At 39.7% G+C, this 18,598-nt stretch overlaps 2 protein-coding genes across 3 annotated transcripts in view; one reads left to right on the top strand and one right to left on the bottom strand.

Moving 5' to 3' along the window:
* Nucleotides 1-9,971, top strand: part of apc2 (APC regulator of WNT signaling pathway 2) — a 30,415-nt gene extending 20,444 nt beyond the window's left edge. The window contains exons 9-13 of the mRNA XM_054602573.1: nt 208-306; nt 397-536; nt 3,098-3,292; nt 3,882-4,096; nt 4,439-9,971. Coding sequence (XP_054458548.1) covers nt 208-306; nt 397-536; nt 3,098-3,292; nt 3,882-4,096; nt 4,439-9,971 — 6,182 coding nt within the window. The remainder of the gene's footprint in view (nt 1-207; nt 307-396; nt 537-3,097; nt 3,293-3,881; nt 4,097-4,438) is intronic.
* Nucleotides 9,972-14,290: 4,319 nt separating this feature from the next.
* Nucleotides 14,291-16,969, bottom strand: c8h19orf25 (chromosome 8 C19orf25 homolog). 2 transcript variants are annotated; one of them, XM_054602604.1, is made up of 3 exons: nt 16,829-16,969; nt 16,118-16,279; nt 14,291-15,513 (listed from the first exon to the last, which is right to left on the bottom strand). In XM_054602604.1, exons 2-3 carry the CDS (start codon nt 16,257-16,259, stop codon nt 15,332-15,334), a joined length of 324 nt encoding a protein of 107 aa, XP_054458579.1. In that variant the 5' UTR covers nt 16,260-16,279; nt 16,829-16,969; the 3' UTR covers nt 14,291-15,331. The 2 variants fall into 2 exon arrangements, with proteins under 2 accessions (XP_054458579.1, XP_054458580.1); XM_054602605.1 differs by having other exon boundaries at nt 16,118-16,276.
* Nucleotides 16,970-18,598: the final 1,629 nt, after the last annotated feature.

Raw genomic sequence — 18,598 nt, 5'->3', positions numbered from 1 at the left:
ACAGTGTGGTATTACTATTTTACTGAGGCAAATGATCTGAGTTATTCAACCAACACTGGCAAAAGTAAAAAAAAGAATCATTACCTTCACCTTTGTAGCCACACGATCAGAGCTGGACAAGTTTTTGTTGTTACGGCATTGAAAAAAGAATTAGTTTATTGTACATAAAGGCACATATCTTTTTCCTCATAATGTTCCTCCCCGCAGACATCCCTGAACCTGTGGACCCTCAGATCTGTCAGGCTTTGTGCGCCATCATGAAGCTTTCCTTTGAAGAGGAGTACCGACGCGCCATGAACGAATTAGGTACGTCAAAACACCTACTAGACTTTTCCTTTATTCCCATAAAGAAATCAGTGACACATTTTGCTCAGAGTCTTGTGTGTTGTCCTCCAGGCGGTCTGCAGGTCGTGGCTGATCTGATTCACCTGGACCAGGACATGTACGGCATGCAGAACGACCCCATCAACATGGCTCTGCGCCGCTATGCAGGGATGGCTGTGACCAACCTCACCTTCGGAGACGTCGTCAACAAGGTACAGAATCACTGTAGTTTTAACTGCCCTGCATGGAGCAGTAGGCTGTGATGTTTGACAGCTGGAGCGAAGGCAAGGACAAAGTGTTGTGACGAAAAGATGCATTACTGAGCAAACAGTAGATAAAATAAACTTTATTGACCCACACATGAAAATTGAAGTATAACAGCAGCAAAAGGAAATATGACAATAAAAGTAACCTAAAACTAGTTGTTGAATGAAACTAAATGCATTTATTTGAGACTGTACACAATTTTGATGTACTTGTCCTTTACTTTAAATTTTAAGCTAATTTCTACTTTTACTCCACCACATATCACAGGGAAATATTTGTACTTTAATACTGCTCTACATTTACCTGACAGCTGCAGTTACTTTTCAGATAAACATTTCATAAGGAAAACACATACTGAGTACTTACATACGTTTTTAGTTGTGAATACAATTAAACTTTTACTAAAAACTCCATTGCAGGAGTTTAACTTGTGTTGTAAAGTGTAATAATGCACCTCTAACTTTAGCACAAAATCTAAATACTTTTTCACTGATTCACAAACTTAATGCATGCTTTTTGTCACTGTTAGACTATGTTAGCATTAGCATATTGTTAGCTGACATTTTTTATGACATACTGTACTATGCTGTTTTCTTTTACATTTTACTTTACCATAAAATTTCTTATGACACACTTCACTATGACTTTTTAAATGACATACTATAGTCAGACTTTTTTACGGTATTTTTATGACATACTATAGTGTGATATTTTTTTTTGACTGAATTTTTGCAACATGCTATACTATGGGTTTTATGACTTTTTCTCCATAAACCATACTATTACTTTTGCCGATATACTATATTTTTTTTGACTGAATTTTTGCAACATGCTATACTTTGACTTTTTTCGACATACTATACCATGCCATTGTTTTTATGACTTTTTTAGACCAATTATATTACTTTTTTCCACATACTATACTATGACTTTTATTATCGCTTTTTTCTACATTCTATGCTGACTTACTACATTTTTTTATTTATTTTTTATTTCGACATACTATACTATGACCTTTTTCAAAGTACTATACTATGACTTTTTATCACTTTTTCCTACATAATACAATATGACTTTAAAATGTATTTTTCTGACATACTATACTATGATTTTTATAATGGCTTTTTTCTACATTCTATAATTTGACTTTGTTATGACTTTATTCAACATAATATACTATGACTTTTTAAAATAATTTTACTGACATAATATGCTATGACTTTTATGTGACCTTTTTGACATACTATATGATTTTTTTTATTATTTCTTTCAACATACTAAACTATGACTTATCTCAACATGCTATACTATTACTTTTTTCCCCATACTATCCAGAATCAGACTCAGAACCTGGTTAATTGCCAAGCAGATTCTCACACAATAGAACTTTGCTTTTGTATATCATTGCATCAACTAAACATACAGTAGTAAGACAAATATAATTTATTACAAGAAGACTGCAAATGCATATTCTTTTTATGCTTCATACTGTGAACAATGTGTAGAGACAATGCCCAAAGGATGTGGTTAATGTAACGTATATAGACAGACGTGAAGATATTAATGTAGTACTGTAGTGTCCATGTGGCAGAATGGAAGAACGTTCTGCGTGAGGGGACTGGTTCCTTCACAATTTTTCCTGCCCATCTTTTGGTCCAGGAGGCGGAAACCACACTGTTGACTTTGGGTGTCACACAGGATGGCTTTTCTTATCACTTTTTCGACATACTATAATATTACTTTTTTATCACTTTTTAAGACGAAAATATATATATATAATAATATAATATATATAAATATAATATACCATGACTGTTTGACATCATGGATTTTTTTTTAACTTTTTCAACATTAAATACTACTTTTATGACATTTTTGACACACTATAGTATTTATTTTTTATTAAAAAAAATCCAACATAGTATACTATGACTTTTAAAAAATATTTTCGACGTACTATTCTATGACGTTTTATGACTTTTTGGACATTCTATACTTGTGATTTTTATGAGTTCTTTCTACATACTAAACTATTACTTCTCAAACATGACTTTTTCCGACATAATCTATTCTAACTTTATTCAACATAGTAAACTATGACTTTATTATCACTTTCTTCTTTCATACTAAACTATTACCTTTTTGACATACAATGACTTTATTTCACACACTATACTGTAGTGTTTTTAATCATTTTTTTATCATTCTATACTATGACTCTTTAATGACTTTTATGCCTTTAGACATGATGCACTATACTTTGACTATTTCATGACTTTATTTGACATACTATTGTATGACTTCTTTATGACTTTTTTCTCGACGTACTTTACCGTGATTATTTTTTACAGACTTACCTATGAGTCTCTTCAACTTTTTTTCAAGATGCTTTATTATAACTTTTATAACGTTTTTTACATACTAAACTGTAACTTTTAATGATTTTTTTTTGACAAATTATACCATAACTGTGTGTCTGTTTGATCTACACTTTGTTCCCTGTCAGGCCACTCTGTGTTCAAAGAAGAGCTGTCTGCAGGCTCTGGTGGCCCAGCTGGCCTCTGACAGTGAGGAACTTCATCAGGTGGTCTCCAGCATCCTGAGGAACCTGTCCTGGAGGGCCGATAACAGCAGCAAGAGAGTCCTCAGAGACATCGGCTGCGTTTCTGCACTGATGACCTGTGCCCTCCAGGCCACCAAGGTAACGAGAAACAAACCAGCACACACAGAGGGAATTATGTGAGGAGGATCTGAAAAACAGAAAAGGTTTTCTCCTCAGAGGTAATGTTTTGCAAGATAAAATACATAAGACAACTGTGGCTGGTTTAAGATTAATTTTGAAATAACAAAGTTATACTTAATCATTGAAAGCAGGTTGCTTTGGATACATCAATAATATTTGTTACTTATATATTCATTGTTATCTGTTAAATATGAAGCTAAAGTTAGCAACCAGTTAACTTATCTTATTCTAAAGAAACAGGGGGAGACAGCTAGCCTGGCTCTGTCCAAAGATACAAATAATCCACATACCAGCAACTGTAAAGCTCACCAAGTTATATGTTATATTGCAACTGTTTAATCCACACAAAAAGTTCAAAAACAGCAATTTTGGTTATGTGCAAGACTATTTCTTGGCCCTGAGCTGTTGCTAGGCACCACTGATAGACTCTGGGAAGTTTTGGTCCAAGCCAAGAAATGGTCCGGCACACAACTTCTCATAAAATGTTTCCATCGCTTTAACACTCTTAGTGATGATTCTTCTTTTTTCTGTATTGCTGGTTTTCCAGGAGTCTACCTTGAAGAGCCTCCTGAGTGCTCTATGGAATCTGTCCGCTCACAGCATTGAAAACAAAGTATCAATCTGTTCAGTGGATGGCGCTCTGGGCTTCCTGGTCAGCACGCTGACATACCGCTGTCAAACCAACTCGCTCGCCATCATCGAGAGTGGAGGAGGAATTCTTCGAAACGTGTCGAGTCTGGTCGCCACACGGGAAGACTACAGGTGGGTTTTCTCTCAAACAGTAACTGTCAAATCAGTAGGGAAATTACATTGACATTGTAAATAGTTAAAAAATAATAGTAAAAATTCAAAACTCAAGGGCCACTTGCTAGCTTTATATGGAGCTTTCAACTGCACGTAATGGTCTTCATCAGCAGATTGTGTTTGTTCAGTTATCACAGCAATGCCTCAGTAGGAATCTTGGGTTACATGATAATTGAGCAAATGCCATCACTGACTCAGGGAAAAGCTAGCAAGTCAAACTTGAGTTAAGATGTTTTTTGTCATCATATATGGTTCTTTTGTTTTAACACAATTAAGACATTTATTTAACTCACTTTACAGGCAAATCCTCAGGGACCACAACTGCCTTCAGACTCTGTTGCAGCACCTGCGCTCCCACAGCCTGACCATAGTGAGCAACGCCTGCGGGACTCTCTGGAACCTTTCTGCCCGAAGTCCGAAAGACCAGGAGCTGCTGTGGGACCTCGGGGCAGTTAGCATGCTACGCAACCTTATCCACTCCAAGCACAAAATGATAGCAATGGGAAGTGCCGCAGCTTTAAGGAATCTCCTCACCAATCGACCCCTAAAATATAAGGATGCTGCAGTCATATCCCCAGGCTCCTGCATGCCCTCACTCTATATGAGGAAACAGAAGGCTCTGGAGGCAGAGCTGGACGCCAAACACCTGGCAGAGACTTTTGATACTCTTGAGAAACAGAGCCCAAAGCACCTGACCCTCAACAAGCCGCTACGGCACATTGAGAGTCTGGCGAAGGATTACGCATCTGATTCTGGTTGTTTTGATGATGACGAAGCCCCAAATGTCTCCAGTAGCCTGGACACTGGGAGCTTCTCTATGCTGTCCATGTATCTTACCAACTCTAACTTCCTGCAAAACCAACCACGTAAGAGGGACACTGACCCTGAAAGGGACGTAGACATGCCTCAGATTGTCGAGAAGAGACTTGCTCCTGTTGACGATGTATCTGCCGCTGCAGAGAAGCTAGCTAAAAAGATCACCAACACGGTAGCCAAGATTGACAGGTTAGTCGAGGACATAACCATGCACACATCCTCTGAGGATAGTTTTAGCCTGAGCTCTGAAGATCACTTGGCAGACTGGCCTTACGGACTAGATGAACTCAATGAAGCCCGGGCAAAATCATGCTCCCCCTGCCGTCTTTCTGAAACAAGCAGCTTGGCCCACAGGGAACGCCTCAATAGAGCCCACGCTCTCTTACGCCTCAAAACTGCCCATACAAGTGTATCAACAGACAGCCTAAACAGTGGAAGCACCAGTGATGGCTACTGCGGCAGCAAAGACCAGATGCGACCTGCTCCAAGAGCTCATGTGATGCAACAAAGACCCAACCAGCTTGATCTCAAGGTGGCTCATCAAGATTACTTTAATGTAAGACCTGCTGTTCTGACGGAGACGAACCCGCAAGATATTCCAGAGAGAGATTCTGTGGACAACAAAGATGTGAGAGATCTAGAGTTCAGCAGCACAGATGCAGAGAAGTACCAGGATCAACCTGTACAAACACCTGTCAGTGCGTCAACTAAACTCTCCTCTGATGTCAGCATGACTTCAATTAAACTGTCTCCTTCTTATCAACAGGTCCCACTCATTCAGAGTGTCGCCAAATTTGGTGTAGCAAAGACAGCCATCAATGTCCAGGCTGCCCAAGCAATGAGGAGGCAAGCATGGGTACCTACTGGGATGACTGGGGGTAGTATTACAAAATTTTCTCCAATGACATCCACCAGAAGCCCAACTATCGGGTCGATGGAGACAGTCCAGAAATACTCAGTGGAGAACACCCCGATTTGCTTCTCCCGCTGCAGTTCACTGTCCTCCCTCTCTTCTGGCGACGGAGCGCTGGATGGACAAAGTGAGAATGAGCTAGAAAGTGACTCGTCATTAGAAATAATTGAAGTGGAGGATGGAGAAGTGGTGAAGAGAGCTGAAGAGGATGAAACCTTGGAGGATCTGAGTGACAGCCAGCTACTGATGACTGACTCAAAAACCTCCCCCAGCAAAGAGACTGATCCCATTGGGATTCCCTGTCCTGCCAAAAGGGAAAAGGTGTTCCTTAGAGGTGCTTCACCAGCCATACTTGAAGACAGATCTCCATCCAGTTCATCTGAAAACTACATCCACGAGACACCCCTGGTAATGAGTCGCTGTAGCTCAGTCAGTTCACTTGGCAGCTTTGAGGATCCCTCAATTGCCAGCTCAATCCAAAGTGATCCATGCAGTGAGATGATTGACGGAACAATAAGCCCTAGTGATCTTCCCGACAGCCCAGGTCAAACCATGCCTCCTAGTCGAAGTAAAACTCCATGTTGTGTTGAGTCAAATGGACCAGAAACACAGGCCACAGGTATAGCTGGCCAATGGGAAAGTAGCCTGCGGACATTCATGGAAATTGCAGACTCCAAAGAGAGGTTTAACCTTCCTCCTGACCTGGACACTATGATCTACTTCACCGTTGAAAAGCCCACTGAGAACTTCTCTTGTGCATCGAGCTTAAGTGCTCTGCCTCTTCACGAACACTACATACAAAAAGATGTGGAGCTGAAATTGACCCCCCTACTACAGCAAAATGACAAAAATCTTCCTTTCCCTGATCAGGATGTTCAAGGATTTGACCATGGTGAGAGATATAGCGAGGGCAATTCAGACGATGACATAGAAATCTTAAAGGAATGTATCAATTCAGCAATGCCCTCCAAGTTCCGAAAAGTAAGACCTTCCCTGATGACAACCATCCCTCCTCATATTCTCAATTCCCAGATCAGAAAACCGATACATCTTCCAATGTACATGATTCTTCCAAATGGCAAAACCCAAATGTGTGCTGGGAGGAGAATTGTCATTCCACAAAAGGACTTTCAATTTGATGATTCATCCTTCACTGATTCTGCAGAAGGTACACCAGTCAACTTCTCAAGCACAACATCGCTAAGTGATGAAACACTTCAGTATCCAGTGAAGGAGAGGGGGGCTAAGGACTGCACAGCTAAAGGTATGAACAAACAGGAATTGCTCGATGATGAGGAAAAGAGAATAGAAGACTTGAGGATATTCTCACACTTCCATAAACCCAACAGAATTAACTACCCACCTGAGATACAAATGAACCGGACAACCAAACATATCATTCCCACTCAGAGGGTGCTTATGCAGAGCAAAGAGGTAGCCGATAGAGTGGCAAAGCAAAGAAATCGTGATCAGTCTCCTAACCAACCAAAGAAGAGGCAAGGTCAAGGGCCAGTCAGGAAACTGGATCTGCCCGTCATTAAGCAAAACACAGAAAGTAATCTTAATGTGGGATCACAAAAAGGTAAAACAGTCTACCGACAAACGACACATTCTTCAGAAGACAGTAACAGCTGCTACGCTGACAAAAATGAAGTAATGAAACGAACAAGTAGAAAACAGATCAGGGAAGCAAATAGAAGTACTCTTTCCCGGAGCATGACAAATATTGGCAGGATTGATAATTCACAAGCAATGCCCAGGGGATTTCACAGGATAAAACAGAATCTGGTAAAGGATGAATCCGTGGCATGTTATTCACTCAGCTCCTCACTTAGTTCACTGAGTGATGCAGAATTTGAAGATCATAAATCAAGAGCCCAGCAAATTTGGTACAAAAACAGACACAACAAAACACTGAATATGATGAAACAAACAAAGTTTATGAACATTCACAGCCAATATGACGAGCCAAGCTCCCCAAGCTCTGTCAGCATGGATTCAGAGGATGACCTCCTTCAGAAATGCATAACATCTGCCATGCCCAAGCAGAGAAGGAAGCTTGCTGCAAGGAAGAAGAAAGCAGAAAATACTCAAAAACAAAAGGCCTCTGATGGGTGGAATGAGGAAATGGATAGTGATGACACAGCATGGGATAAAGATTCCGACCTCAATAGTGTTGAATGGAGAGCCATACAAGAAGGTGCTAATTGTGTTGTCACTGGACTGCAAGCATCCAAGTCTCAGGAGCCATCTTCTGAAGAGACTGAATCGGTCCTGTCATTTATGTCAACATCCAGCTTTACACCTAAAGAAAGGAAGTTTGCTAAAGACAAAAAGGCAAATAAACCTCTAGACTTTGCACAGCGCAAGCCAGTTCCAAATTTACCGGTGGTTTTTAGAGGCAGGACAGTGATCTATACACCGAAAAAAGAGACGGCTCCATCACAAAGACCTCCTCCCAGAAAAGTACCAACCAAGACAGATGCTCCAAAGAATCCAAACCTTGCTCAGCACAGATCAAAGAGCCTTCACCGATTAGGTCAACCACAGGACATTGAACTGTCTTTGCCAAAAAGGAGCTCTACTCCACCTCCAAGGATACCAAAAAGTTCATCCTCTGGATCATCGCAAAGCTCTACACCATCCAAACATTCGCAGAAGAAGATACCATCCCCGACTCAGACAAATAAATCCACCCAGAAAAAGAATGCCTCACCACCTAGTAGCCCGCCAGCTAGTAGTCCCCCTGAAAGAAAGGGCCGTTCTCCTGTTGTGAATCAAAATGAAAAGTCCCCACCACCTAAAACTCAAAAGTCACCTGTACGAATCCCTTTTATGCAAAATGCAGTCAGGCCCAGAGCTCTGTCACCTCTGGTGACAAACCAAACAACCACCAGACAAACCAATCAAGTTAACGGGAAAAGAGTCCCCCCCACTAATCGATTTGGACTGGCCAGGATGACTTCTGTCCATTCAAGTGGTGGTGAGTCTGAGCGCAATGGATTCTTGAGACAGCTGACTTTCATTAAGGAATCACAGACTGTGCTAAGAAGGAATGGCTCTGCACGCAACATGGCTGGATCTCAGAATGGATCCCCCCACAGAGCAGTTCCTGGAGCTTCAGCTGTCTTCCTTTGCTCATCACGCTGTCAGGAACTTAAGGTAGCTGTGCAAAACCCGAGAAGGGTGCAAGTAAAAAGTCCAAGGCAAACACAGCAAGCCCAGAGGCCAGACCGCGGAGTTCAAAAGCAGACCACAACCCTCTCTAGAGCGACCTCCAGTGAAAGGGACCTATCTGCAAGACGCCCACACAGGAGAACTAGCTCTGAAAGCCCCTGCAGGGTGGCTGAGCGGAACGTGCATGCAAGGGTGTCCGGAGCCAGGCAGCAACTAGACAAAGACAACTTTAAACGTCACGCCTCATCTCCAAGCATAAACATACTGAGCCGAGTGACCAGCCGTTCCTCCCTTCGCTCGTCTTCATCTGATTCCAGTGGAAGAGCAAAGAGCGAAGATGATACAAAGAAGAAAGGGCACAGGTCTGCATCACGGGTAAATGACAGAGTTACATGGAGGAGGATCAGGGATGAAGATGTACCTCAGATCTTGAAAAGCACTCTGCCAGCCAATGCATTACCTCTGGTGCCTTCTCCTGACGGGGAACAGCCAAAGCCACTAGCTCTTCCAGGAAAACTACCAACCATTTTACGTGCATCACGCAAGACAAGTGATGCGACAGTCCAGACAGAAGATTTTTCAAATAACAAGACCAACTCAAGCACCTCTCCAACTGTTGAAACAACTCGGGTGATCTCAGAGGAAGTGGCACGATTTGTGATTCTCAGAAAGATTAGTGCTACCTCGGGGAGTAACCTACAAGATGGAGATTCAGACGCGTCACTTAAGAGTCACAGCACCGTCTCCACAGGTACGTCAGACATCCACGTTGGTGGAGCTGTCCATTTCCGCCAAGGATCCCCCAGCAAGGCCGCCCGAATCACTCCATTTAATTACACCCCAAGCCCCATTTCTTGTAGCCAACAAGACACACAGAGCCAAGAAGCCACAATCAATGGAAAGTCGGGGGAAAAGAGTGAGTCGTAGGACGTTAAGTGGATTACTGAACAACACGGATGACTCTACTGTGTTCCTGGATGAAACTCAGCACTCAGGTGGACAGATAAGGAGTGTGCTGGTCCCTTTACCTCGGGTATTGACCCCTTACTTTTCCCATTCAAGTTTTGCTCTCTGAACAATTGACCACAGCTTCCATCTACCATTCATACAGGGTTGGATGTATGCATTGAGACAGGTCCGACATGAGCAGACCAACTATAACTTTTAGAGATGCATTTCAGAGAAAAATCTCACATGAAACGGAAGTGCATCTTTTTGTACTTTTTTGTATTTGTAGAATAATCATCGCCTGGTAGAAATGTAGTGAAAACATGAAGCAAAAGACATTTAACTTGATTTTCCAGCACATTAATCACCATTGGTCTCCTGGACACAATTGATAAAAGAACAATATTATGCAAACTCTTGAAGGATTTCACAGCTGGGCTTTTACCTGAAAAGGTACAAACTATGTCTGGCTGTTGACAGATTCACAAGGGACTCAATTGACATGTAAAGTATTTTTTACATATACATGTATGTACATCAACGCTTTGGGATTTTGCCTCACCATTCAACTTAGTATGACCTTCCCTGTTACTAAAAGAGCCCAGTTGGGTTGGGGCTACATTTTTGATAAAACATTTCTTCAAATTAATAGTGCAATCACTGTTACTCCATTTCTCTTGTTCATATTGTGATCTTGGACTGAGATAAATATGTATTACAAGTTTACAAGATTAAAACTTTAAATTTTAAAATAAAAAAAATAATAATTAGTAAACAATAAAAAAGGATTCATTCTAAGAAATAAAGTATTTTGAGGTCACCAGAAAAATATTTTACAGCCGCTGAGTAACTACAAACTAACTTGAGATATGGATCAAATCTATTACCGCATATATAATTTGGTTTTTCTAAATTAATATATTGGAAATAGTAGACTTTCTGTAGAAAATCATTGAGGAGCCATTTGTGGAAAAAATTGACAGAAATGTCTGTTTCTTTTTCAGGCAATATTAAATACTTGACTACTAAAGTATGTAATCACATTGATACAAAAATCCAAACACAAGCATAAATATTGAGGGTTAGCTTTTTCGGTATAAACAATTTGGCAAATTAACAATATATATAGCCTTCCACAGTAGATAGCGTCATATCGCCCAGCTATACTTGTGTGAATGAAACAAGTCAATTTAGTTCTGAAATTAATAATTTGAGGATATGATTTATCATAAATTTTACCACAACACCTACTGGACTCTAGTTCCATCACTGCTGCAGAACATATTATAGCATTTTGTCATTTTCCCAACTATCAGCTGATTCATGGTAACTTCACACTCTCCTGTTCTCTGTCTTAATCAGTATTGTAAATAATATGCAGATAAACAAAATCTTCAAAGCTTCCTGGTGGGCAAAATAAACTGTGTGTTGCTCCCTGACAGCATGCTAATATATTCACTGAACACACACTTGGACGACAGATGTTATTCAGAGGTAAAACACTTTCTAAAGCCCAACAAGAGCATTACTAGCCATCTGTATTCAAGTGCAAGCAAGACCTATAATGCTATAAACTGTCAGTTTAGATGAACAAAGGGACAACATACCTCTGTTCATTTAATGCGATGACATATTTGTTTGCTACTAGATTCAGGCACTGTTTGCTGTTGAGTATTTCCTGTCAAGAAACAAAAATATATCATTCAGTGATGGTTGGGCTTTGAGTCGATGGACTTGTGTCCTGACAAAAGTCTTAACGTGTTAATATCTGCTTAACTGTGTTGCTGTAAAAGTAGTAATAGGTTGAGAAGAAGTCAAGTATAAAGTCGATGAATATTCTCTGTAGTTGTACCATCACTCCTCCATGTGTGCTGGGAGAGTAAAGACAGCAGAGTGCTGTACAGAACGAACATTCATCTACATGAAGGGGCTCTTTATTCATTAACAAAAAGGTTTTGTATTTACCATTCTACTTTATTTTCAAAGCATGTTTTGAGTGTATTAAAGCCCAAGTAACTTTCAATTGCAAACCTTTCAATTCCCACTGGCCATTTTAAGTAAGTGCTACACCAACGAAATAAACTGGCTCTTCTCAGTATCAAATGCTCAACTGATGTTTGTGAGTTGGAATAAGGTTTTGACCTTGCTAAATGTTATTCAGAAATAATTTATTTCGGTCAAAAACTCACATAGATTGTAGCTTATTACCCTTAGCTGTCCTGAGTCATAGTTAGTGATAGATAGTTTGTGCATATGGATGAATAACTATATGAAAAGTTACATTATAAAGGTCACCTGCTGTGGATAACTGAACTGTAGTGACTTCCGATGATTATCTGGCTCTTTTCATATCATAGTGAATCAAATGATTGTATCTATGAGAGGAATAGGCTGAAAAGAGACTGTTTTTGTTCCACCAGACGACAGGTAAATTCATGGGAGTGAACTGAAACAGTGGATGAATTCTACTATTCTGTTCTGGTCATTACTAGTTTACAAATGGTAATATAAAACCACAGTTTAATTTCTGAACATAATTTCACTAGGTCAAAATCTTTTTGTCCCTTATTTGATGGCTTGAAATGGGGATTTGTAAACTTTTTACGTTCGATAATTAAAAAGGCAGGTTTTGGGTGGAGAATCACTTTAGAAGACCCGAGATGAAAATCAGGGTGAAAGGATGAAACTAGAGGGAATGAGACAGTACTGAAGTTTGTCCGTTATTGCTGTCGGAGGCCTTGTTCATGTCTGGCTGGACATGAGAATTTAGATAACCTCATGTCCAAATAAAAGCAGAATTTTAAATAAAGTACCTTACGCTCTGATTTTTTTCGAACCGAGGTCCCCTCCTGTCATGCATGAACAAGGCCAAAGAGGAGTTATGGTGCCATGTGAAACAAGCAAAGCAACAGAAGTGTGTCATATAAATGTTTTCATCCAATAAAAAAGTGATGTGTTTCAATAAACCGCTGTGATGACTTTCCTTAATACAGGTGAGAAGCTGTTAAAACACTACATTACACAGATAACATGTGAGAACACGATGCTGTTTATTTTGTTTCTAGTGTGACATGTGCAGCGACACATTGTTAATAAAGATGTATTCAGAACTGAACAAGAAGCCAGTTTTAGGGGGTGGAATATACAAAAAACTTGATATGATTGAGTGAAGACGCGACGTTAACGCTCAAAGATGACAACTCAATGCTTCAACACCATTGAAATGGTCTGCTGGTTTTTAAATACTCAATTGTTCTTTTTAATCTATTAAAACAACAGAACTTTACTCTGTTATAAGTGGTAGTTTTTATAATACTAGCTTTATTTAATAAAGTATCAATGCTTATTATGAGGTTTTGGTTTTGAAGGATAGGTTCACAATTTTTCCAGTACCTAGACAGTAAATGTTTCTATCAGTGATTTATGAATTTTGTCGCACTCAATGATGATGTTAAGATTGGACCAGCTTCCCTTTCAATTTGCTTTCAAAAGGGATGGGACTATATTGATTGCAATAAAAAAAAAAAAAAAAACACTCACTGTATCGTGATAATCCTGAATACTCTCACATGAAGGATCTCTAGCTCGCCATCATGGTGGAGGTGGAAATAGAGTCAGATTATTTATTTTTAAATACAGGAAACATCATGTAAGAGAAAACAAGCTCACATAATGTTGCCATTTTCAAAAATGTATATATCATTTATGTTTACAGGTGAACCTTGCGATATAAGATTACTTTAAGATTTCTTTTCATTAAAAAGGTTCAATAGAAATAGAGGGGGTTCCTATCTGTGCGACAATAAAATATTAGCTTTTTTACCTGCCTGTTTAAGTGCCATTTTAAGAGTTTCAGACATATTTTGACAACTATCGGGATTATATTGCAATTATTTTGACCAGGATAATCATGGCATGAAATCTCCATATTGTTTCAGGCCTAACCACACGTTGCCCAGATGATGTCGCCATCTTGATGGCATCAGACGCATTGAAACAATTAAAGATTTTCAGCACAGCTGTCTCAGTGGTTCACGGCTGCAGAAGGCTTAGCTTCCTTCAACTCTTTATGTGACCGCACAAGTTTAGACTGTTTAAACTGAGATCAAGTAGTGACCAAGAACAGCCGAGGAAAGACCAAGGCAGGGTGTGAATGGGTCAAGATCAGGACTAGTGCAAATTCCACACTGCATTGCACACTTATGAAAAAATGTGGAACATGTAAGTTCTTCAAATTGATCTGAAAAAAATCTGCTTTCCCATTAAAAACACCCACAGAAACAAATTAATATCACCCTTCATTCACCTCTTTTATTGCCATATTTACATTCATGTGTGCTTGAACAAATCTACAAATAGAAATGTCTTGATAAAATAATCAAAAGGCATTACAGAGGGGAATTTTATCTGTGGTAATTTACCTTTGTTTTCTATGAGCAATCGCACAAATTATGTTAATAAACAAATCAGACAATGCACAGGAGCAATTTAGTTTTATACCTGCAGTTGTGGTCTTGACAAGTCATGAAATAGCAATCCAGACAGAGTGCTCCTTCTCTGAGAGCCAGAAATAATTCAGCCGATTAAGGTCTTCTGGAGATGGTACGAGACAAAGACAAACTATAACACTGCTATCTGGGATTTTACGGACTTCAACTTCAGGAACCAACCGAAATAAGAAGGAACACCAAGAGAAAGGCAAATTAACACAAACGGAACTTCTGTGAATAAATCGTTGTGAATATTGACTTCCAGTTCAGCCTGAACACATCTTAACATTTTACAAAGATCAAGTGCAGAAATGACTGATTAATCCATGACGCTACAATTGTGACGACGGACAATTATCCCATCCTTCAATTCTTAAACATGAGAATTAGTTTGCTTTCTTTCATTTCAAAACAAATTAATTTGTTTTTACTGACTGGTAAAAATATCCAGGGAAAATATGCAAATTTAACATCACTTCACACCCTGGTAATTTGTCATTTATGAGGATATGTTGTATATCAAATGATAAATTGAAGTAAAATGCTACATCAACTAATAATAATATCAAGATGGCCTTATTTTACTGTGTACTGTCAGCTGTATGTAAGTTATTGCCAATGCAATACCATTTTCTGCCTGTAACATCGGCAGCAAACCTCACACACAAAAATATTTCAGGTGAGAGGTAAGAGGTCAGGAGTCGCCAACACTGGGGCTCCTGAGGCCCCACCAGTGTCTGGCACAACGGCACTTCTGACATGATTCAGCTGAATCACCGCCTGACAATGGTCCGATAAAAAAAAAGTCCCTGAAGAAGAGGAAAGTCTCTCACAGGAGGCAGCATAGAGTCAGAGTGTTTGACCTTTGACCTCTGCCACGTCGCTTTGCAGCTGCTCGCCGGCCATCCGCAGCTCCTCCCTCTGCCGTAACAGTCGACCTCGCGCTTCCTGCAGCCGCTCATTCAGCTCCAGATACTTTTGACACTGCTGGAACCGCAAGTCCACATCGCTTTCTGAGGGCCGGTACGAATCTGAGGAGGGAACCAGAGAACCAGTCAGTAAATAAGAGGAGAACGTTTGATAAACTACAGGAGAACCAGTCATTAAACTAAAGGAGAACCAGTCGGTAAACTACAGGAGAACCAGTCGGTAAACTACAGGAGTATCAGTCAGTAGACTACAGGAGAACTTGAAGTAAATTACAGACAACATACAGTATAAATATTTTGTGTTATATTGTGCGAAGCATTAAAAATGTTTGTACTAAAAGTAACATACAAATAAAAAGTGACGTATTATAAGATGGATTGCCGGGTTACAAGCCGGAGAAGAAAGGAATTGAGTCGGCACAAAATCTGGAAATGAGAAAGATCCTTGGAATGCACCCTGGAAGCAGAAGCAGAGCGAGTGGCAGAGATGCGCTCAGGAACACAGCCAAATAAAAAGATAAGGGAAAATACAGGCAGAGGGCAGGATCTCTGCCAATAAAGACACTGCAAAACACCAAGAGGTGATAGAAAGGGACCAGTCCATACATTGTTTTTTAGATAATGTTAAAATCATGACAGAACGACCAGCCCGTAAACAATTTATTTTCAGAGTGTTGCCGGACTCTGTAGTTCTGAGTGGACTCACCTTGTCCAGTCTTCTCCAGGATGCTGAAGACCGGGTCGTTGGGAGCGGCTCTGTTGATGTCCTCCAGGATCTGGTCCACAGTAGGGGGCTCGGGACGACTGGGCAGAACCACCCTCTTCTTATTTTTAGAACCAAGATTCATCTTACTGCAAGTTCAACCTTCTGCAAACAAACATGTTTGGGTCAAGACGTTTTAATGACAGAATGACAAGAGACACATGCAGAAAATGTATCATGTAACCTTAGGCTATCCCAAGTATATAACTGATTCAGCCCACAGCCCTACACCTGAAGGTGTCCCCAGACCGCTGTTAGATGTATAGTATGTGTATTTATTGTCTGTGTAGTTGTATAGTATGTGTATTTATTGTCTGTGTAGTTGTATAGTATGTGTATTTATTGTCTGTGTAGTTGTATAGTATGTGTATTTATTGTCTGTGTAGTTGTATAGTATGTGTATTTATTGTCTGTGTTGTATAGTATGTATTTATTGTCTGTAGTTGTATAGTATGTATTTATTGTCTGTGTCTGTGTAGTTGAGTATAGTATGTGCTGTAATAGTATGTGTATTTATTGTCTGTGGGATCAATAAAGGAATATAATAATGTCCAATACATGTATCAATAACAGTGATATCTTCAGGCTAACGTTAGCTAACTAGCTAGCTTATCTAATCGGTATGGATGACGTTCACAGTTTGTCGATGCTTACCGGGGTTTAGTCGTCTTTAGTCGGACTGTCCCTGACACCAACACCGGGATGTGGTTCGGTTTATCAGCTAATGCTGCAGGAACGACAGCAAATGTCTGGAGGAGAACTGTTTCAAGCAAGACAACTGGATGCAGTACGCTGCTACGTCAGTACGTCGCTACGTCAGTACGTCAGTACGTCGCTACGTCAGTACGCTGCTACGTCAGTACGTCGCTACGTCAGTACGCTGCTACGTCTACGTCAGTACGTCGCTACGTCAGTACGTCGCTACGTCAGTACGTCGCTACGTCAGTACGTCGCTACGTCAGTACGCTACATAGGCCACGCCCTAACAAAACGTCATAAGATGTTGGATTCTTGTTTGGTTGAAAGCTATTACTGATCATTTACTACACTATTGGTATTTGATGGGTTTCACTAATATCCAAAACATATAAGTCACAAATAAGACGTGCATTTGATAATATAGCATTTGTACATTACTTCGTTTTTATGGCAGTGAATCCAATTTTTATACAACAGTAAGTACAAGACAAAGACAATAAATTGGAAAAATCTATGGTAACTTTGCTGTTATTAGTAGGCTATAAATAGAAGTAGAGTATACACTGTATAACCATTCCCAGCAGCCTTGGATGCCCTTCTTCCAGCTGATTTGTAACAGTAAGCATTTAGCTCAAGGTACCACTGTATCTAAGTAGTCTTGTTTTGCAATACTTCATGCAACAGAGAGGGCAAAACATTTAGTTTTGTTCTAATGAGAATTGTTTATTACTTATCATAATGTAATTGTCATATCAAGGTTAGAATCTCATTTAATTTGTATAAACAAAACAAAAAATATACCAAATAAACAATAGAAACACTTGTGAAAACTAAATGAGGACACAGTGTCACCGATGCAAAGCACCCGAAGACAGGCCCAGAGCAAAATGTCCAATTGCAGAGCGGCAGCTTTTTCCAATGTTAAAGTACACCATCTCTTCCATGAAAGGGAACTACAGTTTCAACTGGTGTTCAATATAAAACCTATAACACAAATAAACAAAAGGAAAAGGAAAAGAAAGTGAGGCTGAAGCACTTACTGCCTGCAGGTGTTTCAATCTCAGCAGCTGTTACTTTCTTTCCCTGTAGGAGGCGACGTTGATGTGTCCACACCTGTAGGTCTAAACTGCTGTTATTTTATACTAATGAGTTTGTAAGTTATGAGCCAGTTTCAGGTGCTTTGCATTATTCATCAATAAATAAAAGATAAATACAATTAAAACAGCAATAAGAAACTGTTTGTAAAATCAGTCTGTTTGCAGAGTCCGTCTGAGTGTTTGATGTTACAGACTTGTACATAAACATAACATATCTGATATAAAAAAAAGGAAATCAGTCTCTTTGACATGTGATATTCTTGTCAGTAGGATCTGTGAGGATGCAGCTCCTCTGCTCCTCTTCCTCACTGAGGGTCCTCCTCTTCTTCTGCTGCTATCTGAACGGCTGGAAAAAAAACAAGGACGGTAAAGTTGCTGCTGAAGTAAGGAAACACAGGGTACTTTTTAATGGGTTTATGATCTTAAGATCATTTCCTGATAATATTTCTTATAATTTCTAAGGAAGACTCCTGGAAAAAACACAAATTATCTGTAAAATAGAAACAGTGTTCACCTTATACAACCCCAAAGCATTAATTCCAATTCATTATTAGTGTAACCAAGAGGTCAACTGCAAATGCAAAAGTGTGAAATTGAGCTAATGCGTCACAAATCAAACAAATTATAC

The sequence above is a fragment of the Anoplopoma fimbria genome, chromosome 8, assembly GCF_027596085.1.
Source record: "Anoplopoma fimbria isolate UVic2021 breed Golden Eagle Sablefish chromosome 8, Afim_UVic_2022, whole genome shotgun sequence".
In the NCBI taxonomy this organism is placed as follows: Eukaryota; Metazoa; Chordata; class Actinopteri; order Perciformes; family Anoplopomatidae; genus Anoplopoma; species Anoplopoma fimbria.
Note: the sequence above shows the minus strand (reverse complement) of the source record. Positions and strands in the feature narration are given on the sequence as shown.

Excerpts from the sequence above, each read along its gene's own strand:
- c8h19orf25 (XM_054602604.1), bottom strand. The coding sequence starts at position 16,259 with ATGAATCTTGGTTCTAAAAATAAGAAGAGGGTGGTTCTGCCCAGTCGT. Across the intron at positions 15,514-16,117 it reads CCTGGAGAAGACTGGACAAG|ATTCGTACCGGCCCTCAGAA; the intron begins GTGAGTCCACTC and ends TTCCCTCCTCAG.